Raw genomic sequence first — 16,207 nt, 5'->3', positions numbered from 1 at the left:
ATTTATTTTCCCCAGCACTCCTAAACCTTTACACTGCATCAGCTGTCAGAGCCTTCCTCAGGATCATCACAAAAAGTGGCTGCTTGCAAAACCTCACTGAAATCTACACCTTCAAACACAGCAAGAACTTTACAACATATTTCACATTGTTTCTAGAACAATGTCTGTTTCCACGTAACTGTTGACCTTGCATTAGCATCCCCATCTTTTCATTGCCACCAACTAAAATCTGCTGTCTACACCCTGTAAATGTTCATTAGTAATTTGATGTTTTAAACAGCAAAATAAAGCTAATAAATCACCAGAGTTGTCATGTGAACCATTCCACATTTGAGTGTTTCATTTCTTCTTAGCAGAGAAACAGCAGAGGCACAACAATATGCTCTCTGTGAAAATATTTACAGTCCAAGGATCTGCCAGAAGTTTTGTTTGACTTCAGGTATTTTTTGGACAGCAGTCTAAACTTCAGTAAATTTGAGAGGGAAACGTCAATTTGAGATTGTTACTCTAGCCAGTTCAACACCCTTTACTGCCTGACAGTGCTCTTGGTGAGGCATTTGCTATAGGGTGGTTATTCCAGCCACATTTTACTGCAGCGCTGACAAAGAGCTCACAGCCAGCCCGCTCTGCAGTGCCCCAGCACCATGCTGCAACAATCAGAACACATAACTCATACCTAGAACACAAGTCATAAAGATAAGGAAGCCACAAATTACTTCTTGCACTTTTAATATCATAAGAACAAACTATGAAAACTGCTAATAATAATAATAAAAAAGTAGAACATCAGGTAGGTTGTTTTTTTTTAAATTAATCTTACAACAGGTCTTAAACAATTTCAAAAACTTACAAAATATATTCAAATGTAGAAAGTTACTTTACTGATAAAACAGTATTTATTTATAACGTGCTTTTCTCCAAGCAGGATAAGGAAGCATATGCATATCAAAACTATCAGAACAAATCATTCATACCATCTGAACAAGTCACTTTTCTCCAGTCCAAGGAACAGCACAAGTATTTTAAGTCAATTTAACTGTAGTATGCCAAAAGAACAAAGCAACATAAACACAGTGACTAAGACAGACAATACAGGGAATATACACAAAAGAGAAGATCTATCAAGTCTTCAGTAGCCACAATTTATTATGTGGAAGTGCTTAGCTCTTCAGCTGGCTTTGTTTCACCAACCAGTTGTACGTTAGTAACTTGGTATCAAACAGCAAAAAATGGTAGTATTAACTCCCATTTACAGTTTAGAGCATAAACATGTTCACTTTATAGACACCTGTTGTAAATTTCAGATATTAGAGCAGAATCAGCAACAAGGAACACTAAACCATCCGGATGGTTTTGTACTGAACAGAATAAAAAGCATTTCTAGGTTCTCTTCTGCTAACTTCTCTCCAAAAAACCCTGTATGCACACCAAGTCCAATTCCAACTATACATCTTACTAAGTAAGAGTTTAAACTGTGTTTGTCCAGCTAGGCCAGATAGTAAGCTTCCTAAGTAATGTTCCAGGTAGTGGTGGCTTTTTTTTGTTTGTTTGGGGTTTTTTAATATTAATTGCAGAAGTCAGATTTAAAAGCAGCCTGCATTTGAATAACATGAAAATAACTGAGAAGAATAACATTTGATTGAATCATTGCCTCATATATTCTAAATTTCCCAATCTGCCTAGAAAAAGCTTAAAAACTACTATACAAATTAAAACTTGAATAAAAATACCTGATAAGTATTTATTTCCAGGACAAGCTTATCAGGTACAGATAAAAGTGTGTCTTCTGGTGACTGCCTTCAAAGTTCAACAAGCAAATGCTACAGTTGCACCCATTACTACATTTCAAAAGTCAAAACCTGTTTTGTGTATGCAAAGCAGATCTGTAACACTACTTATATCATCAACAGCAAATTAAAAAAAACAGAAGAGCACACCATGCCACTGTCACAGTTCAACAATGCTGTATCAGTTAACAGGCAAATTTAGGGTTAAGTTTTCTTTTCAAACTTCTAGAAGAAATACAAATATATGAACCTCGCATATTCTGTTAAGAACAAACAGTAATTAAATAGAGCGACTCCTTCTTCACTACATACAGAAATAACAATGTAGTTACAGTTTTCAAAAATTCTGGACTTCTTGCATTGTTTTGCAGGAATTCATATTCTTCAGGCTGAAAAACAGTTACACAATAGTTCAGAACATAAACAGCTTCTGAATAGAGACAGGTTACTAATTCTAACTTACTGATGTAAAGACTAGAGTGCCTTAAAAGGAAATAAAATTACCCATTCCACTTAAACATCCCATTATTTGTGGGATTATACCGCAAACTACAGATTTTTTAAGATGTTTTACACAAGTTAGACATTGTTCATTTTCACAGTTTTCCTGATTTAAGTCATAAAAACAAGTGAGCTACAATCGTAACTGGTTTTGTATTCAGGTTGCTGCTGTCTTTGCAACACATATTAAGATCAGCGTTACAAGTTCCCCTCATGTATTTTCAGTTACAAGCAACTACACTCTCACATATATAGCTAAACTTTGATATATTTTTTTACTCAGCTTCAAATAAATGTACCAGTTTGAAACAAATCTGCTGATATTCAGATTTACTCTTAAGTTCCCAAGTTAAGATGGACAGTCTTAACCTGCAGTCTTGAAAACTATTTTAAAGCAGCTGAAAGCTTTAAACTGCAAATTTAAAGACACACAAAACCCCCAGAATCAATAATTAAAGGCAATATTTAAAAAGAACATGAAAACTACAGCAAAAATCTGCACGAGAGGAGGATGGTATTTGTGTTCAGAGCTGTTCTTCTAAGTTGAAAATAATCAAAGCACCTGCTCTGAATAACAGTACTGAAGAGAAAAATTGAAGGCTTCACAGTAATGCACACTTTCAGTGCCACTTTTTTACTATAGTGTTTCCTGAAAAGACAGTAGGGAATCAAAACCTGCAGACTGAATATGGGAAAAATAGTCCAAACTGCATGGCAACAGAATTTACAGTTAAAGCAAACAGAAACAATGTAACTGACCTATTTCTTACACTGTAAGACTTCAAAAGAAAAATAATCAGTTTGAAGTCCTTCAGGTGCATGAGAGAAGAACTGTTGGCACAGGAGCTCTGAATCATTCAGCATGTCCTACGTATGGATCAATGCAAATTAACTACAACCAAAGGCTGAGAAGCTTAAGCCAAAAGGAAACCTGATGAGACTATTTAGTCCTTTCATATCAGAGACGGTAACATTAGCTTTCCAATGGATTATTTGAGAGATTACACACTGAGGAGCTGTATTTGCTACTTTCACAAACAGTAGAAATCATTGTCAATCCTTCCTAGCCTCTTACAACCAAGAGTAGGTAGCTTTAAGAACTCTATCTACACGTCACGAGCATCTTCTCCAAAAGAGGGAAGATGCTACTGTAAAATCAGATCTTTTCAAGTTGAAAAAATTACATGTTTGGTCAGAATTGTACATTAAGAGGATTTTGTGTTCAAATAGTAGAGTTTCAGCATTACACACAAGAAGTCTGGAAGTGGCAGCATAGCTGCTTATAAGGCATTTTAGGAATGATTCCAACACACCTCACTGCCTTGAGCATTTTATTACGTTCAACTAACACAAGCAACCTCTCACGTTTTATGATTGTTTACTACTAAACCCATGGTCATTGGGATCAACTCCGAAACGTCTGTAGACCTTCCAGAATGACAGCTGCAACACGAAGAGTTAGCGTTTCCCATACGTGGAGAACGGCTGTCCGTACAGCTAACTTCAACATGTCGAATGAGAGAGGTCACTTCCCGTAGGCAATCCTCACTAACTGGCCCAGTCCTGAAAGCGGAAACAGTCACTGGCGATCTTCCACACTGTGTTGGTAGGTGTGGCTTGTGCTGTCAGCAAGAAGTTCTGATTGAAGTAGCGCTGCTTGTCACCATCAAATTTTACTGTCCCACTTGTCACCACGAGGACTGTTGTCTGGCCTTGAGTAGCTTGCTCTTCACAAGGAGAAAAAGTACAAAGAAAACAACTCGAACAAAGGCTAACAGGTAAAGAAGTAGGAAACATACACAGAAGTTTCATTCAATTCTGATTATACTAGTTATAGGCTAACAATTTGTTACACACCCCTGAAAAGTACAGTTTTATTGCATCATTTCTATACAGACAATGGTGTATTTGCTCACCGACACTGCTTTTTAATGGCTTTTCCATTTTCATCTCATGTTGTTCATTTTAGAGCACTATAATGAACACCCAAGTTTTTGCTTAGAATAAGCTCCCGTTATTTGAGATATACATATATATATTTATATTTAGCAAGTTGCATACACTTTTTTCCCCTGCTATCAGAGATTATATCTTTTTCACAGCAGAGCAAAGCAAGCGTCCTCGACCACAGGCTTCTTCCTCAGATTCCCAAAATATCTATTAGAAGGAATTTATTAACTTCTCAATTATGTAAGCCTTTCATTAGCAATTGTTAATCAGAAATCTGAAGAACTTTACATCTATTCTAGATGTAAAGAAATCAAAGTACACACAGGTTAATGATTTGTTCCACATTATACTGCACGTCAGTATCAGAGTCTACAGTAGAGGTCTCTTGACTTAGAGATTGTCAAGGACAACATAACCTGATAAGCCAGACTTTTTCAATACATAAAAATACATCACGTTTGAATACTATCTTAAGAAAAAAGTCCTTAAAATATTTTCCCAGACATGAGAAAGTGTGGAGTTGCTGCACCTCTTGATTTGTGCTTTACTTATGCACAACTTGACATTTCAACCCGCAGTATTTTCTCTAACCTTGTTCCAAGAGAAGTATTAAGCACTATTATAATTGCAGTTCACTTTCAACAGTTACAAAAAGACTGAAAAATAAATAAGTAAATTGTAATACAACCTTACCGTGAACGGGCTGGCAGTCCAACATATTAACCTGGAATTCACTAGATGGCAACATTTCAAAAAATTTATTCAGTTCTTCTTGCCCGGACACTGCATTACCATTCCAAACTAACGTTGCTTTGTCCAAATAAAGTCTTGTTAAAGCCTGAGTGATTATGAATATACATATTTGGGGAAAATGTGTAAGCACATACAATGGACAACACACAAAACAATATTCTTTAAATCCTTATGTTGTGAATTATTGATTCTTCTGTTACTGTGATAGATAAAATGCCCTCCTGAAATATTAGCTCCTTATAACAATTAGTGCTCCTGACCAAGGATTAAAAATAACTGAACATATTCTCTTTTATAAGTTGCATAGTGACTCATATGCCTCCAAATTTAAATACTGATGAGATTCTTTCAACACAGCTAATGATAGAACTGAACCAGTTGCTAACAAAAGGATAGTGCTACCTTTGCAGAAAGTTTATTGCTGATTTTTTTTTTCGGGGGTGTGTGCGCATAGAACACAGATTATTTCAGAAAAGGATAATTTCAGGTAAAAAAAAAAACAGCTGACAAGACCAGGAACGGTAGAAACTTAAAAAGGACAGTTATCTGCAGCAGCAGACCAGAACTTCCCAAATGTTTCATAAGCTGTAACAGTTGAGTAACTGCCTAACTCTCTTTCAGGCTGTTGAAACATCTCTGCCTAATCTACTTTGCAAAGTGACTATGAAGTAACATGCAACTCCTGATATTTTCACATAATCTAAAATTATTAAATTACAATTGTAACACATTTAAAATTCCAAAGAAGAGTCTCCAAAGCTCTCTTTTGGTGCATATATCTATTGCATGATACCACATCAATGTGGTCCATGAAGACTTTCAGAGCCAGATAGAGCTGTTTCCATTTTATCCCCAGGCACTCCTGAAGACTCCCAGAAACAGAAGTAATAACTGCTAATAAAAAAAGTTTGGAAAAAAATAAGCTAAATCCTGACCTCAGAGACAAATAAAGCAAGTTTTATCTGCCTGTATGGACCAAATCCTGTACCTGTAAAACACAGTTGGACACAAACTGAACTATTATCATGAAGAAGTCTAAGGCACTTTCTAAAAGGGCCCCTTTTACAACAATGCTACACAGTAATGTAAGGAATCCTCTACAGGGCAGTCTAAGAGGAACAGAGGTCCCAACCTGGCCAATACAATACGTGGTAAACAACTTTCAGGTGCTTTCAAGGCTAACGCTAGTTAGAAAAACCAGCAAGAAATGTACAAGACAGTTCTAACTATTGTCAAAAAAATCTACGTACCCTTCTTCTTTTATCCATTGTCTCGTAATAGATGTTGACAAATTCATCTGCAGCTCTACAAGCTTGATCCACGTAGGTTTTGAAATCCTGGAGAGAAGAAATCATACCAAATACTTGAGTTAGGCAATTTTATGCAACCAAATCACTTTGTTTGGTCTTCTCCATCCTCACTGAAAGATGATGTCAAATAACATTGAAATTGGTTCCAAACTCCTTTCCTACTTGCAGGAGGTACCAGCTTTTAGCAAGGTTACTGTTTTAGGATTCATTTTGAATGCTGATAAATTTATTGTATTTAAATTGTAAACATTTACATTGAAAACGGGCGACAGCTGGCTCCAAGTGGTGTGAACATGCGAGTACTCAGTGAAATATTTGTTGCTGTGATGGCTGTTCTGAAATAAAGTCAAGGAACACAATTTATTCAACATATTCCTGAAAATTAGCAAGAACTCCATCACACTGCCACCATAGTCTCATTTTTAAAAACACATTTATATATACATATGTAAAATTTAATAATATATAGATATAAAAATGAGAACACGCACACACGCTGGATGTATTCCAGTATCAATCACTCCACTGCTATATCCACACTATATTTTTGGTAAAAACCAAACACTTCTCCTCACATCTCATTATTTTCATTACACCTCTCTATTTTATTCATCCAAAGGTAACAGCCTTTGTTGTCACATTACTGCACTGTGATCTCTTTTGGTTATTTGGTCAGTTTGTTTACGTGTTTGGCCCTTGATCTCTTAGAGACCCTGAACTGTGACATCCTGGAAAGCAGTGATTCTGCTGCCCATACATCTACAAAACTGCATTTGGTTCTGTTATGATATTTTGTTTAAAATATTATCATTTATCATTATTCTATTTCAGCATTTTATTCTCAATATTTGCAACTCAATCAGTACTTCACAAGTTAACTACTTACATTTTCTCGACAGTCTTTAATGAATATAAACCAGAACTACCATGAATTCCTCTAGTATTACCACAAGAAACACTTCCATTCAGAGAAAGCTCCATACTGCAAAATACTTACCAGCCTATCAAATAATCCCTGCTTACTCCACAAAACCAAATACTCTCATGTTACTGCATACTATTATTTTGATCTCCCTCTGTAAGGATACGAGCCTGCTCTTCACCTTCCTATCTTCTCCAGCAATTTCTGAACCCACAGACCAATTCCAAACAAATATGACCAAGTAGTCTTAAAGACACTGTATTCCAGCAAGGGCCAAGAGAAACTTTTTGGCACCGGGAGACAAAGAGTATTGGACCTCCCACTAGGGGAACAGTGATTATAACTCAGCCTGTTATGTTATTTAGGGTAGATGGCTGTTACCTCCCAACCAGCATACACTTGCACACGTAAACTTTCTAACCAGCAGCCAAACATATTGCCATTTAGCTGCCAAACACACAGAATGTCTGCGAGGGAGAGCATTAGAGAAACACCAGGAGACTGGAATGAGCTGTTAGGGTACCTGCAATACAAGTCAAATGGAAGATAAGCTTTGTTAGTTTTGATACTCTGGGCAAGTTCTTTATAACCAAAGCCCGGAACACATTTTTAAATTCTGAGAACAATTTAGGCTGAAAGAAACTTCTGGAAGCCATCTGGTCCACATCCAAGCTCAAAGCAGAGCCAACTTCAAAGCCTGATCTAACGTCAAAGGTAGATCTGACCGCTCAGGGTCCTATCTCCAGTCACATTTTGAACATCTCTGAGGATGGAGATTTCACAGTTCCTTCGGGCTCCTGTTCCAATGTCTAATCACCTCACTCGGGAATCTTTCTTCCTAGTGTTTAACAGGAAAGCCGCAACTTAAAAACCCAACCAACCAACCTAAAAAAAAAAAAAAAGCCCTTGAAGACTCTGACGACAATTCCAAGAAGTTAGCTGATCTACACGGCCTCTCCAAAACACGGTGGCTCATCACACAAACCACTGCCTGCCCTCAGGCCCCTGTACAAGGATGCTGCGGCCGCTGGAAGCGAAGCTGGAACGGCGGCGGGGGTGGGGGGGGAACCCGCCGCAGACACACGGACACCGGCTCTGCCCCGGGAGCGGCCAGCGGCTGAGGGGCCGGTGGGAAGGAGCCACGCACACCCCCCTGCACTGAGAGGCTTCCCTCCCTCCCCGCTCCCACCCGCAGCCGGGACACCTCCTGGCACCCCCGGCGACCCTCCCCGCGGTTTCAGCACCTCCGCAGCCTCAGAACGGCGGCCCCGACCCAAGCTCTCAGCGGCCCGGCCCGGCGCCGCGGGGACTCACCACAGAGGCGGCCATGGGGAAGGGAGGCGAAGCGCGCGGGCGGCGGGAGGGCGCCGGATGTGCCCCGCGCTCGGGTCCGCCACTTCCGGCCGCCCGCGGCGCCGCACCGAAAGGCTTCCCCCGCGCCCCGCCGCCCGCCGCCGGCCTGAGGTGGGTGAGAACGGGCCTCGGGTCAACGTTGTACATCGGGTCCGCGGTCCTCGCAGTCGCTGGAGTTTAGTCCGAGAACGAGCCGCGCTCGGGCGAGGAGAGGGAAGCCAAAGGCGTCGTTTTGTACCGTTTGTAGAGCGCGGGTGGGCCGTCGGTCGGTGCCCACCCGTCTGTGAGGCGGTCTGGTGGGAAACGGTCTCCAGAGAAGGGCGGGAGAAAGGTGTTTCTTCCTCCTGCTTCGAGAAACAACAGTTGTTTGGTCACTGCGAAGGTCTGACGGTAGCTCCAGCGCAGAACGGCCTGGAGCGCAACAGGACGGCCGTGGCTCTGCTGTGGCACTCGGCGCTAACGAACGCGGTGATCGTCTTCCTGCTTCTTGTAACAGTAATAGTAGCGTCGTGAGGCGGCACTGACCTCGTCCCCGGAGAAGTACACGGGCATCGCACGGCCTCTCTGCAGTGCCTTCCTGCTATATGAAATAATTAATCAGTATTTCTTATGAATAAAACCCCGCTGAGTTTGGGTACTTCAGCATCTTCCAGAGTTGTCAAAATGTTCAAGACACCTTACGTGCTTTGCTACAAGTGGTTAATGGTATTTAAGTGATCTATACGTTAATTTGCGAATGCAAACAAGGATGAAGATGCCTCACGTACCCTGGCCAATAACTGGAGTGGAAAATCACACACGTTAGTTACTCACTTGATAGCACAAGTGCAACTTGCTGTCACAGAGAACACGGTCACAGGTACCGTACGCTGTGTCTGGAAGACCATGGATGTAAAAAGAGGTCAGTGCATAAGCCCTGTGCCCCTGATTTTACATACGTTTTAGATCTCTGCGCTTTTCCTCCATGCACCTTTTCTCCCCGTGGTTGCCGCCACTCACGGCAGAGACTTGCCGAGGTCCCTGGCTGCTGTGCCGGCAGGGCAGGAGGCACCCAGGCCTGTGCTCCTGCTGCGGGGAGGGAGCCGGGCAAGGGCACGAAGGAAACGTGCGCTGTTTTCCTGGAACGAGCTGAGTTGTAAAGCTGGCTGGTTAAATCTTCATCATGCAGTGAATAACAGGAAAAGACCTGACAAGACTCAAGAGGTCTGTAATTAATTACTAAAGATGATGTGGAGCTGACCGGGAAGAAATCATGTACTGAAGGTGACAAATACTCCGGGAATGGAAAGGTGCATCTGTGACAGGGCTGCGGGGAGAAGATTGAGTTTGGGTCCGGGCATCTGAGGCTGTGCCCTTTAGTATAGTGGATCACATCCAGCCGTGTCAGCTGTATACTAATTTGTCATGTAGGAGCTGTATCGCTATGAAAGAGCGTATCCTGCTGAATTAACAACTGCTCAATGAAGATTGCTTAATACAAAAGTTCAAAGCATCCTCCCCTTTGAAATCCCAAGTGTCACTACATCACCATATTATCTATTTGCCTCAAATTAATAAAAGTACTTCATAAAACCTCTCTTACATAAAGAAGAGCTATCATCGATTTCCAAATAAAAAAGCAAGGCACTGAAATTATATATGATTTGTTCAAGGTCACAAAGGGAGACAATTGCAGAACTGAAAACTGCAAGTCTAATCTTTTACCTTCATCATATAAACATCTGTACTCCATTCTGAGATATATCGGTGTAAAATTAAAAAAGAATCACTCCCATCTGGTATGTCCATTATCTATTTCATGTTTATTTTCATCATATTGATGACAATGTGTCTAAAAAGGTAGTGTCATGTTCCTTTTCAATAAATCAAATTTGTAGGAAATAACGACTCTAAATCCTAGTGGACCAAAGGAATTACATTTGTGTTATGACATAGACTGTGAACAATCTGGACAAAACAATAGAAATGAGGTAAGTATCTGTAAAAGCATTACCTTTTCATTTACTCACATGCATCTCTGAAACCTGAAAGAGCAACAGGCTTAGCACAAGCCTTGTTGCTGGCAGATTGTGCAAAGTTCTTTGTATCTTTCAAATGCATTAAAATAGGGATCTGAGGAAAAAAAATCTTCAACTCTCATTTATTAATGGCTGCTCCAACAAAAGAAGTAATGTGTAGAGAATAAATTCAGAACTGGTAGAAACTGAAGTAGCTAATTAGATCACAAGCCTTCTTTCTGTCAGGTCAGGATTTTTCTCTACAGATTATATATTTTTTATTCAGAAATGCTTGACACAGTGGGATTATTAAAGTTTCTTTGGCAACAGTTAATCAGAAGAACGCTTCTCAGCAGGACTCAGTGCAGACTCTCCACTGGAAATTAGAAAGGTAGATAATTTGATGATTCTCTATGCCTATTGCCTGCTTGCCTTAGCACCAGTCATTATTCAGTGACGTAACATGTCAAATGGAAGGCAAATTGAAAACATGGATGTGAAGTTCATTCTCGGCTACTTCTGAAGATGACACAAAATTTTTGATATCATTTTAGAATAGTAACTTCTTGTTGGGATCAGCTAATTGGGGAAAACAACAAGCAAAACTCTTCCTTAACACCAAGCAGTATGCAAGACCTGGTTCAAAATATTACTGTGAAAGAGGCACTCAGTGGCTCACAACAGTGGCCAAAATGTATTCAGGTCTAAACTCCTGGGAAAAACAGAGATTTAAAAAAAAAAAAAAAAGAAAACCACCACCCCAGTATTTAATTAAAAAAGTAAGAGCAGGAAGAAATGTAAAATGTTTGCAGGTGGTGTGGAAACTGCTTAAAGACATCAGAAATACGGGATACTCAGAACAAATGCATACCACTTAGCAGACATGCTTTACAAAAGACAAAAAAAGTCCAGAATGCTTAATAACAGGACAAGGCAGAGAATTAGAAGTAGAGAGACATCCTCCAAAAAATGAAGTTGTTTCAAAATGGAGAAAAAAACCCATAGAGTTTGGCTAGTAAGATTTAACAAGGAAGTAAGGCAAATCAAAAATAGTCCTGAGAAACATTTTACTAAGGCAGAAACACTATGAATGAAATCCTTTTTCAAACATACTGAAAGCAGGAATCTTGCCAGAAAATCTATAAGGCCAACAAGTGGTCAGTGCGTACCAAAAGAAGACAAAGCTGGAGTAGATAGCTAAACAAACTTGTTATGTCTTTGATCAACATGAAGGAGTTTACAAAGTATCATATATTAAAGCCTTTCTTAAAAGAGAATTAAATGGAGGATCTGTCATGAAGTGGAATGTCAGTACAAAAGGTGTTAGAACAAATCCATAAAACAAATAGTGACAAGTTATATGCCAGGTTATGTGTTCCTAAAGGACATACTAACTATGGTATGTAATCTGTAATTTACAATAGGATCTGTCCTCAAGGAATGGAAGGAATAGAAGGAATGGAAGGTGGCAAATTTGAGGCCAACTTTCTAAAAAAGCTCCAAGATGGACCTGTAAATCTGATGTCTGTCCTATGCGAATTGGTAGCAGTTATACTAAAGAACAAAATTGGTAGGTTCTTGGATAAACACGACACATTAGAGTAGACTCAACATAGTTCTTTAAGGAGAAATGATTCTTCACAAATTACTGGTTCTTCAAAAGAGACAAGAATTGTGGCGGTAAAGAGCCTTGCTAGTGAACAATTCTTCTTCCACTAAGTAGTTTCCTTAAAATTTCAGATTTTGCTAATCCATGATTCTAGAATTATCATATTTGGAAGCATTTAAGTAGTTTTTATATGAAACAGTTTATTTAAATGTACAACTCCAAGTACCATTCCAGATGACGTTAGTGGAATAATGAGACTCTCTGCTTACCTCTTCTCAGTCCTTTACCTATCCCAGCTAGTAGGAATCTTTGTAGCATTTTGCTGGCAGTTTTGCTGATTTAGCAAAATTAGACTTCCAGAACCCTAACCTAAATCTTATTCTCTTAAAATGCATCTTCTTTACTTAGAAAGTATCATTTACAGAGGAAACAAAGGAGTCCATCTGAAATATATCAAAGATTTTCTGCAAGACCCCTTCTTCAGTTGCTTTCCCTTGAGCAAGCCTCTAATTTGGGTATTTAAGTCTTGAGAGTAGTATGAGCAGACAGAATTTCCACTCCGTGTTGAACAAATTATAGCCATACTGTATACTGTCCAAATATTCCCTAAATATGCATTTGGATTTAGTTCAAGTAACAACCAAGTGCAACTCATAATTTCTCTTTAAAAGCCCAGATATTCCTAACAGTTTCTCAGCCTTTATCTCTAATACCTCAAGCCAACTTACCCATGCTCCCTAGCCCTTTCTATTCCAGAAGGAACGTATAAGATAGAAATGCCAGAAGGACTCGGCAGCAATGACACTGAACTCCCATGCAGAGTTCAAGCAGCTTACATCAAGATGACTCATTAAAATACCTTTATTTCTGAAGATGGTTCCTAGAATATGCAGCTCTGCTACACCCACTTACCATATGGAAGGGAAATTTTGAATTAGTTTAGATCTTGCAGAACAGATCAGAGGCAAAAAGTGTAGCTTTGTTGAAATAGCTGGGATCAGCTTTTACACCTGTGAGATGAACTTAGATATATGGGGTATTTTTGATTCTATAATCAATAATGCTAACCTTTAAAATTATTAGTTGCTGGAAATCTTCCCAAATAGCCAATACTAAGAACAATGAATTAAAATTATAATCACAATTAAATGGCAAATAAGATGACTTATTTCCATATCTATATGGAGATAGGAAGTAATTCTTAGAAGGAACTGCTTTATAACTTCAGTCAAATTTACTCAAAATATCATAACTAATGATAAGTAAAAATGTATTAAGCTTTCAGAAATGCATTCAGCCATCTGGGTTAGGCCAGATTTTCTTTTGTTTTCATCAGCTGATCAATTAAAATCAATTAAAATTGATAGCAAAGCACTGGATAATTTCAGAATCACTGACAAAATGCATAGATTTTTATTGAGAATTATTTTGACACTAGGCAAATAATGACCACATTGAATGAAAGTAGAATTCAATCTCTAACAAGATGAAAAGAGTTCACACCTTTCCCATTGAATCCTCACATTACAATTATGTACACTTGCATTAGTATCTACACAAAAATGAAGCCAGACTGCATATTGCTAGGCCACTTTTCAAACTAACCTTGTACTGTGTCACAAAAGACTGTGATATTTCTGTAATGACTTCAGTAACAGACTAAAATGAGGTCTATAGGTCCTGATTACCCTTGATAAAATGAATAGTCCTTAGTTTTGCAAATAATCTTGCTGGACTTACATTAATGCATTTGTAATTTTCAAGGGTTTATAATTTATTCCCCTTTGAGGTTCCATAATTAACACTGACAGATTTCAAATAGAATATCCTCTATTAAAAGAACCCAACAAACTACTATGCTTTTTAATTTATTGATTCAGAATATATGTAACATTACTGAAATCATAACACGCTTGAATGCTGCACGTTCAAAATCTCACTGCAATGTTGTACACAACACTGAAGGGCAAGTCCAGGAGGCAGCAGAAGGCAAGGTTCTTGCAAATTTCAGTAGCTACTCTACTGAATAGAGACCAAAGAAATGATCCACAGCCTATATCAGTGATTAAAATTAAACTGATAGGTTCACTCTCTTATTATTAGGTTTATCAGCCTTCACTGACTGCATGCTGCATACAGCACCCTTGTTAACAATGTCCAATTAACAGTTCAAAGATCTATCAGGTATAGTGACGTTTACTAGAATTCCTTCAAGGTCAGTGATTCACATAACACTTCAGCTTTCAAACTACTAAAGCAGTACCTTTAAAGGCTCTCATGCAGTCATATAGGTCATATATGCTCTTCTCTAAGACCATGAATCTTCTTGAATAGTGATTGGTTCTTGTGAAACTTGAGTATTCTCAACTTTTGTTAAAGTTACCAAAATGTGTAGTATTGTTACCTAGATGTATAGAAGTTTAAGGAACTGTCTCCTAAAACAAAGGAAGCAACCGACACTAGCCAAATCCAGACAGGTTCTCATTAATGCGATGCCTGTGAAGTTGGATCATGACTCAGCGTTTGAGGGTTTTGCCTGAGCAAGGGCTGCATGAGAACTCAAAGATTTGATCTGTTGCTTTTAATGAGAACTGGGAGTAGGTCTCAGGTGCTCCACACATTGACACTTTGACCTATATGCCGGATACAAAAATACTGCTAAAGGTGGAGTTTGGATTTATTAAACTACAGTGGGCTTAAGAAGGCCTGTTTTGGCCAGTTCATTCTCAACATAAAAGGCGTATTACTCTGGATAGACCCAGGCAGAACCTGTGTTTGTTACAATCCCATGGGGACTCTGGACTGTGCACCACTACAGCTCAAATTCCTGTCATACCAGAACTGGAGGAATGTAATGACTCTTATCCTGATAAATACCCTCTTGTTTTTTAAAGAAAAACAGGACTTGCTATATATTGAAGTGATAACTGTTCCACTGACCCACTGGGATATGGTGAGATCAAGTACAAATAACTGTCCTATTTTAATCCATGTCAAAGCACTCCCAAGTGGGGATAAATTTTCAGAACGGGTCAGTTCAAAGTGTCACCACAGCTGCTAGTTAAAGAAACTTTAAAATCCTGTCCATTTCATTAGGTAATGAAAGAGTATTTGGGCCCATATGAAAATCTGGCCATATGTAAGTAAAACCTAGGTAAACATATTTGTATTACGGTGGACTCCATGACAGTTAAATGTAGCAAGCTGATAGCTGAAGCATGTATATGTGCACACAGGCATATTTGTATACTAGAGGGAGGGAGCCTATAGTCTCACCTTTAAGGCTTGTAAGGTAGTTCTGTTTGCCCTTGTCCTTCTATCTCAAAATTTTAGACTGAAATTTTGGTGATGGCTTCAGCAGTATATTGTATCACTTAGCAGCGTAGTATCAGCTCCCAGCTGTGTCCTGTATAAACAAAACAGGACTTGCAAATGTTGCAAGTAGCTATTATCAAGATATCTGAAGTATGAAATACCTATAGAATGCCTTGCATCATACACATCAGCTGAGAAGGATTTTACAAGCATCACTTGCAGCACATGATCATGGTTTTCTTTAACTTGTGTGCAGCTGAACCAGCACACTCCATAATCATTTCTCATCAGGGCTGCAAGAATTGTAGCTGCAATAGTTTGGCTGGTCCTTTTTCCTGTCTCCATCTAGTACTGCTCAGTTTTCACTAAAACCTGGAAAGAAGAATGCCTTTCTTGCATCCAGTTTTCCCTTTACATAACTTGCGCTTACATAGCCAGATTGCATTTTGAAGAAAAATTCTGTCTATAAAATACTGGGAAGCATCTCCAGTTTTGGAGCACTAGTAAAATGAGCCCAATTCTAGATCTCACCGTAGATTTGTATCAGGCTCAGAGACAGAACAAGAGGACTTCAATTTCAAATGGCAGTAGCACTTTGCTTCCCAAACTTATAGAAAATTAGAAGGAAAAATCTGAGCTACAACACAACTTCTAAACCTGTTCTAAACTGCAGTAGGGGTCCACCAGAATCTGAAAAAAAAAAGGTACTG

The 16,207-nt window shown here is 39.0% G+C and overlaps 1 protein-coding gene across 4 annotated transcripts; it reads right to left on the bottom strand.

Moving 5' to 3' along the window:
* Window positions 1–873: 873 nt before the first annotated feature.
* Window positions 874–8,646, bottom strand: NXT2 (nuclear transport factor 2 like export factor 2). 4 transcript variants are annotated; one of them, XM_041119101.1, is made up of 5 exons: window positions 8,538–8,578; window positions 6,556–6,636; window positions 6,242–6,328; window positions 4,932–5,076; window positions 874–4,015 (listed from the first exon to the last, which is right to left on the bottom strand). In XM_041119101.1, exons 1-5 carry the CDS (start codon window positions 8,550–8,552, stop codon window positions 3,837–3,839), a joined length of 507 nt encoding a protein of 168 aa, XP_040975035.1. In that variant the 5' UTR covers window positions 8,553–8,578; the 3' UTR covers window positions 874–3,836. The 4 variants fall into 4 exon arrangements, with proteins under 4 accessions (XP_040975035.1, XP_029852943.1, XP_029852946.2 ...); XM_041119102.1 differs by having other exon boundaries at window positions 3,947–4,059; window positions 8,538–8,615; XM_029997083.2 differs by lacking the exon at window positions 6,556–6,636 and having other exon boundaries at window positions 8,538–8,646.
* Between the last annotated feature and the right edge of the window lie 7,561 nt (window positions 8,647–16,207).

Source organism: Aquila chrysaetos, chromosome 21 (assembly GCF_900496995.4).
Source record: "Aquila chrysaetos chrysaetos chromosome 21, bAquChr1.4, whole genome shotgun sequence".
NCBI lineage: Eukaryota > Metazoa > Chordata > Aves > Accipitriformes > Accipitridae > Aquila > Aquila chrysaetos.
This window is presented reverse-complemented; position numbering and strand designations above follow the sequence as displayed.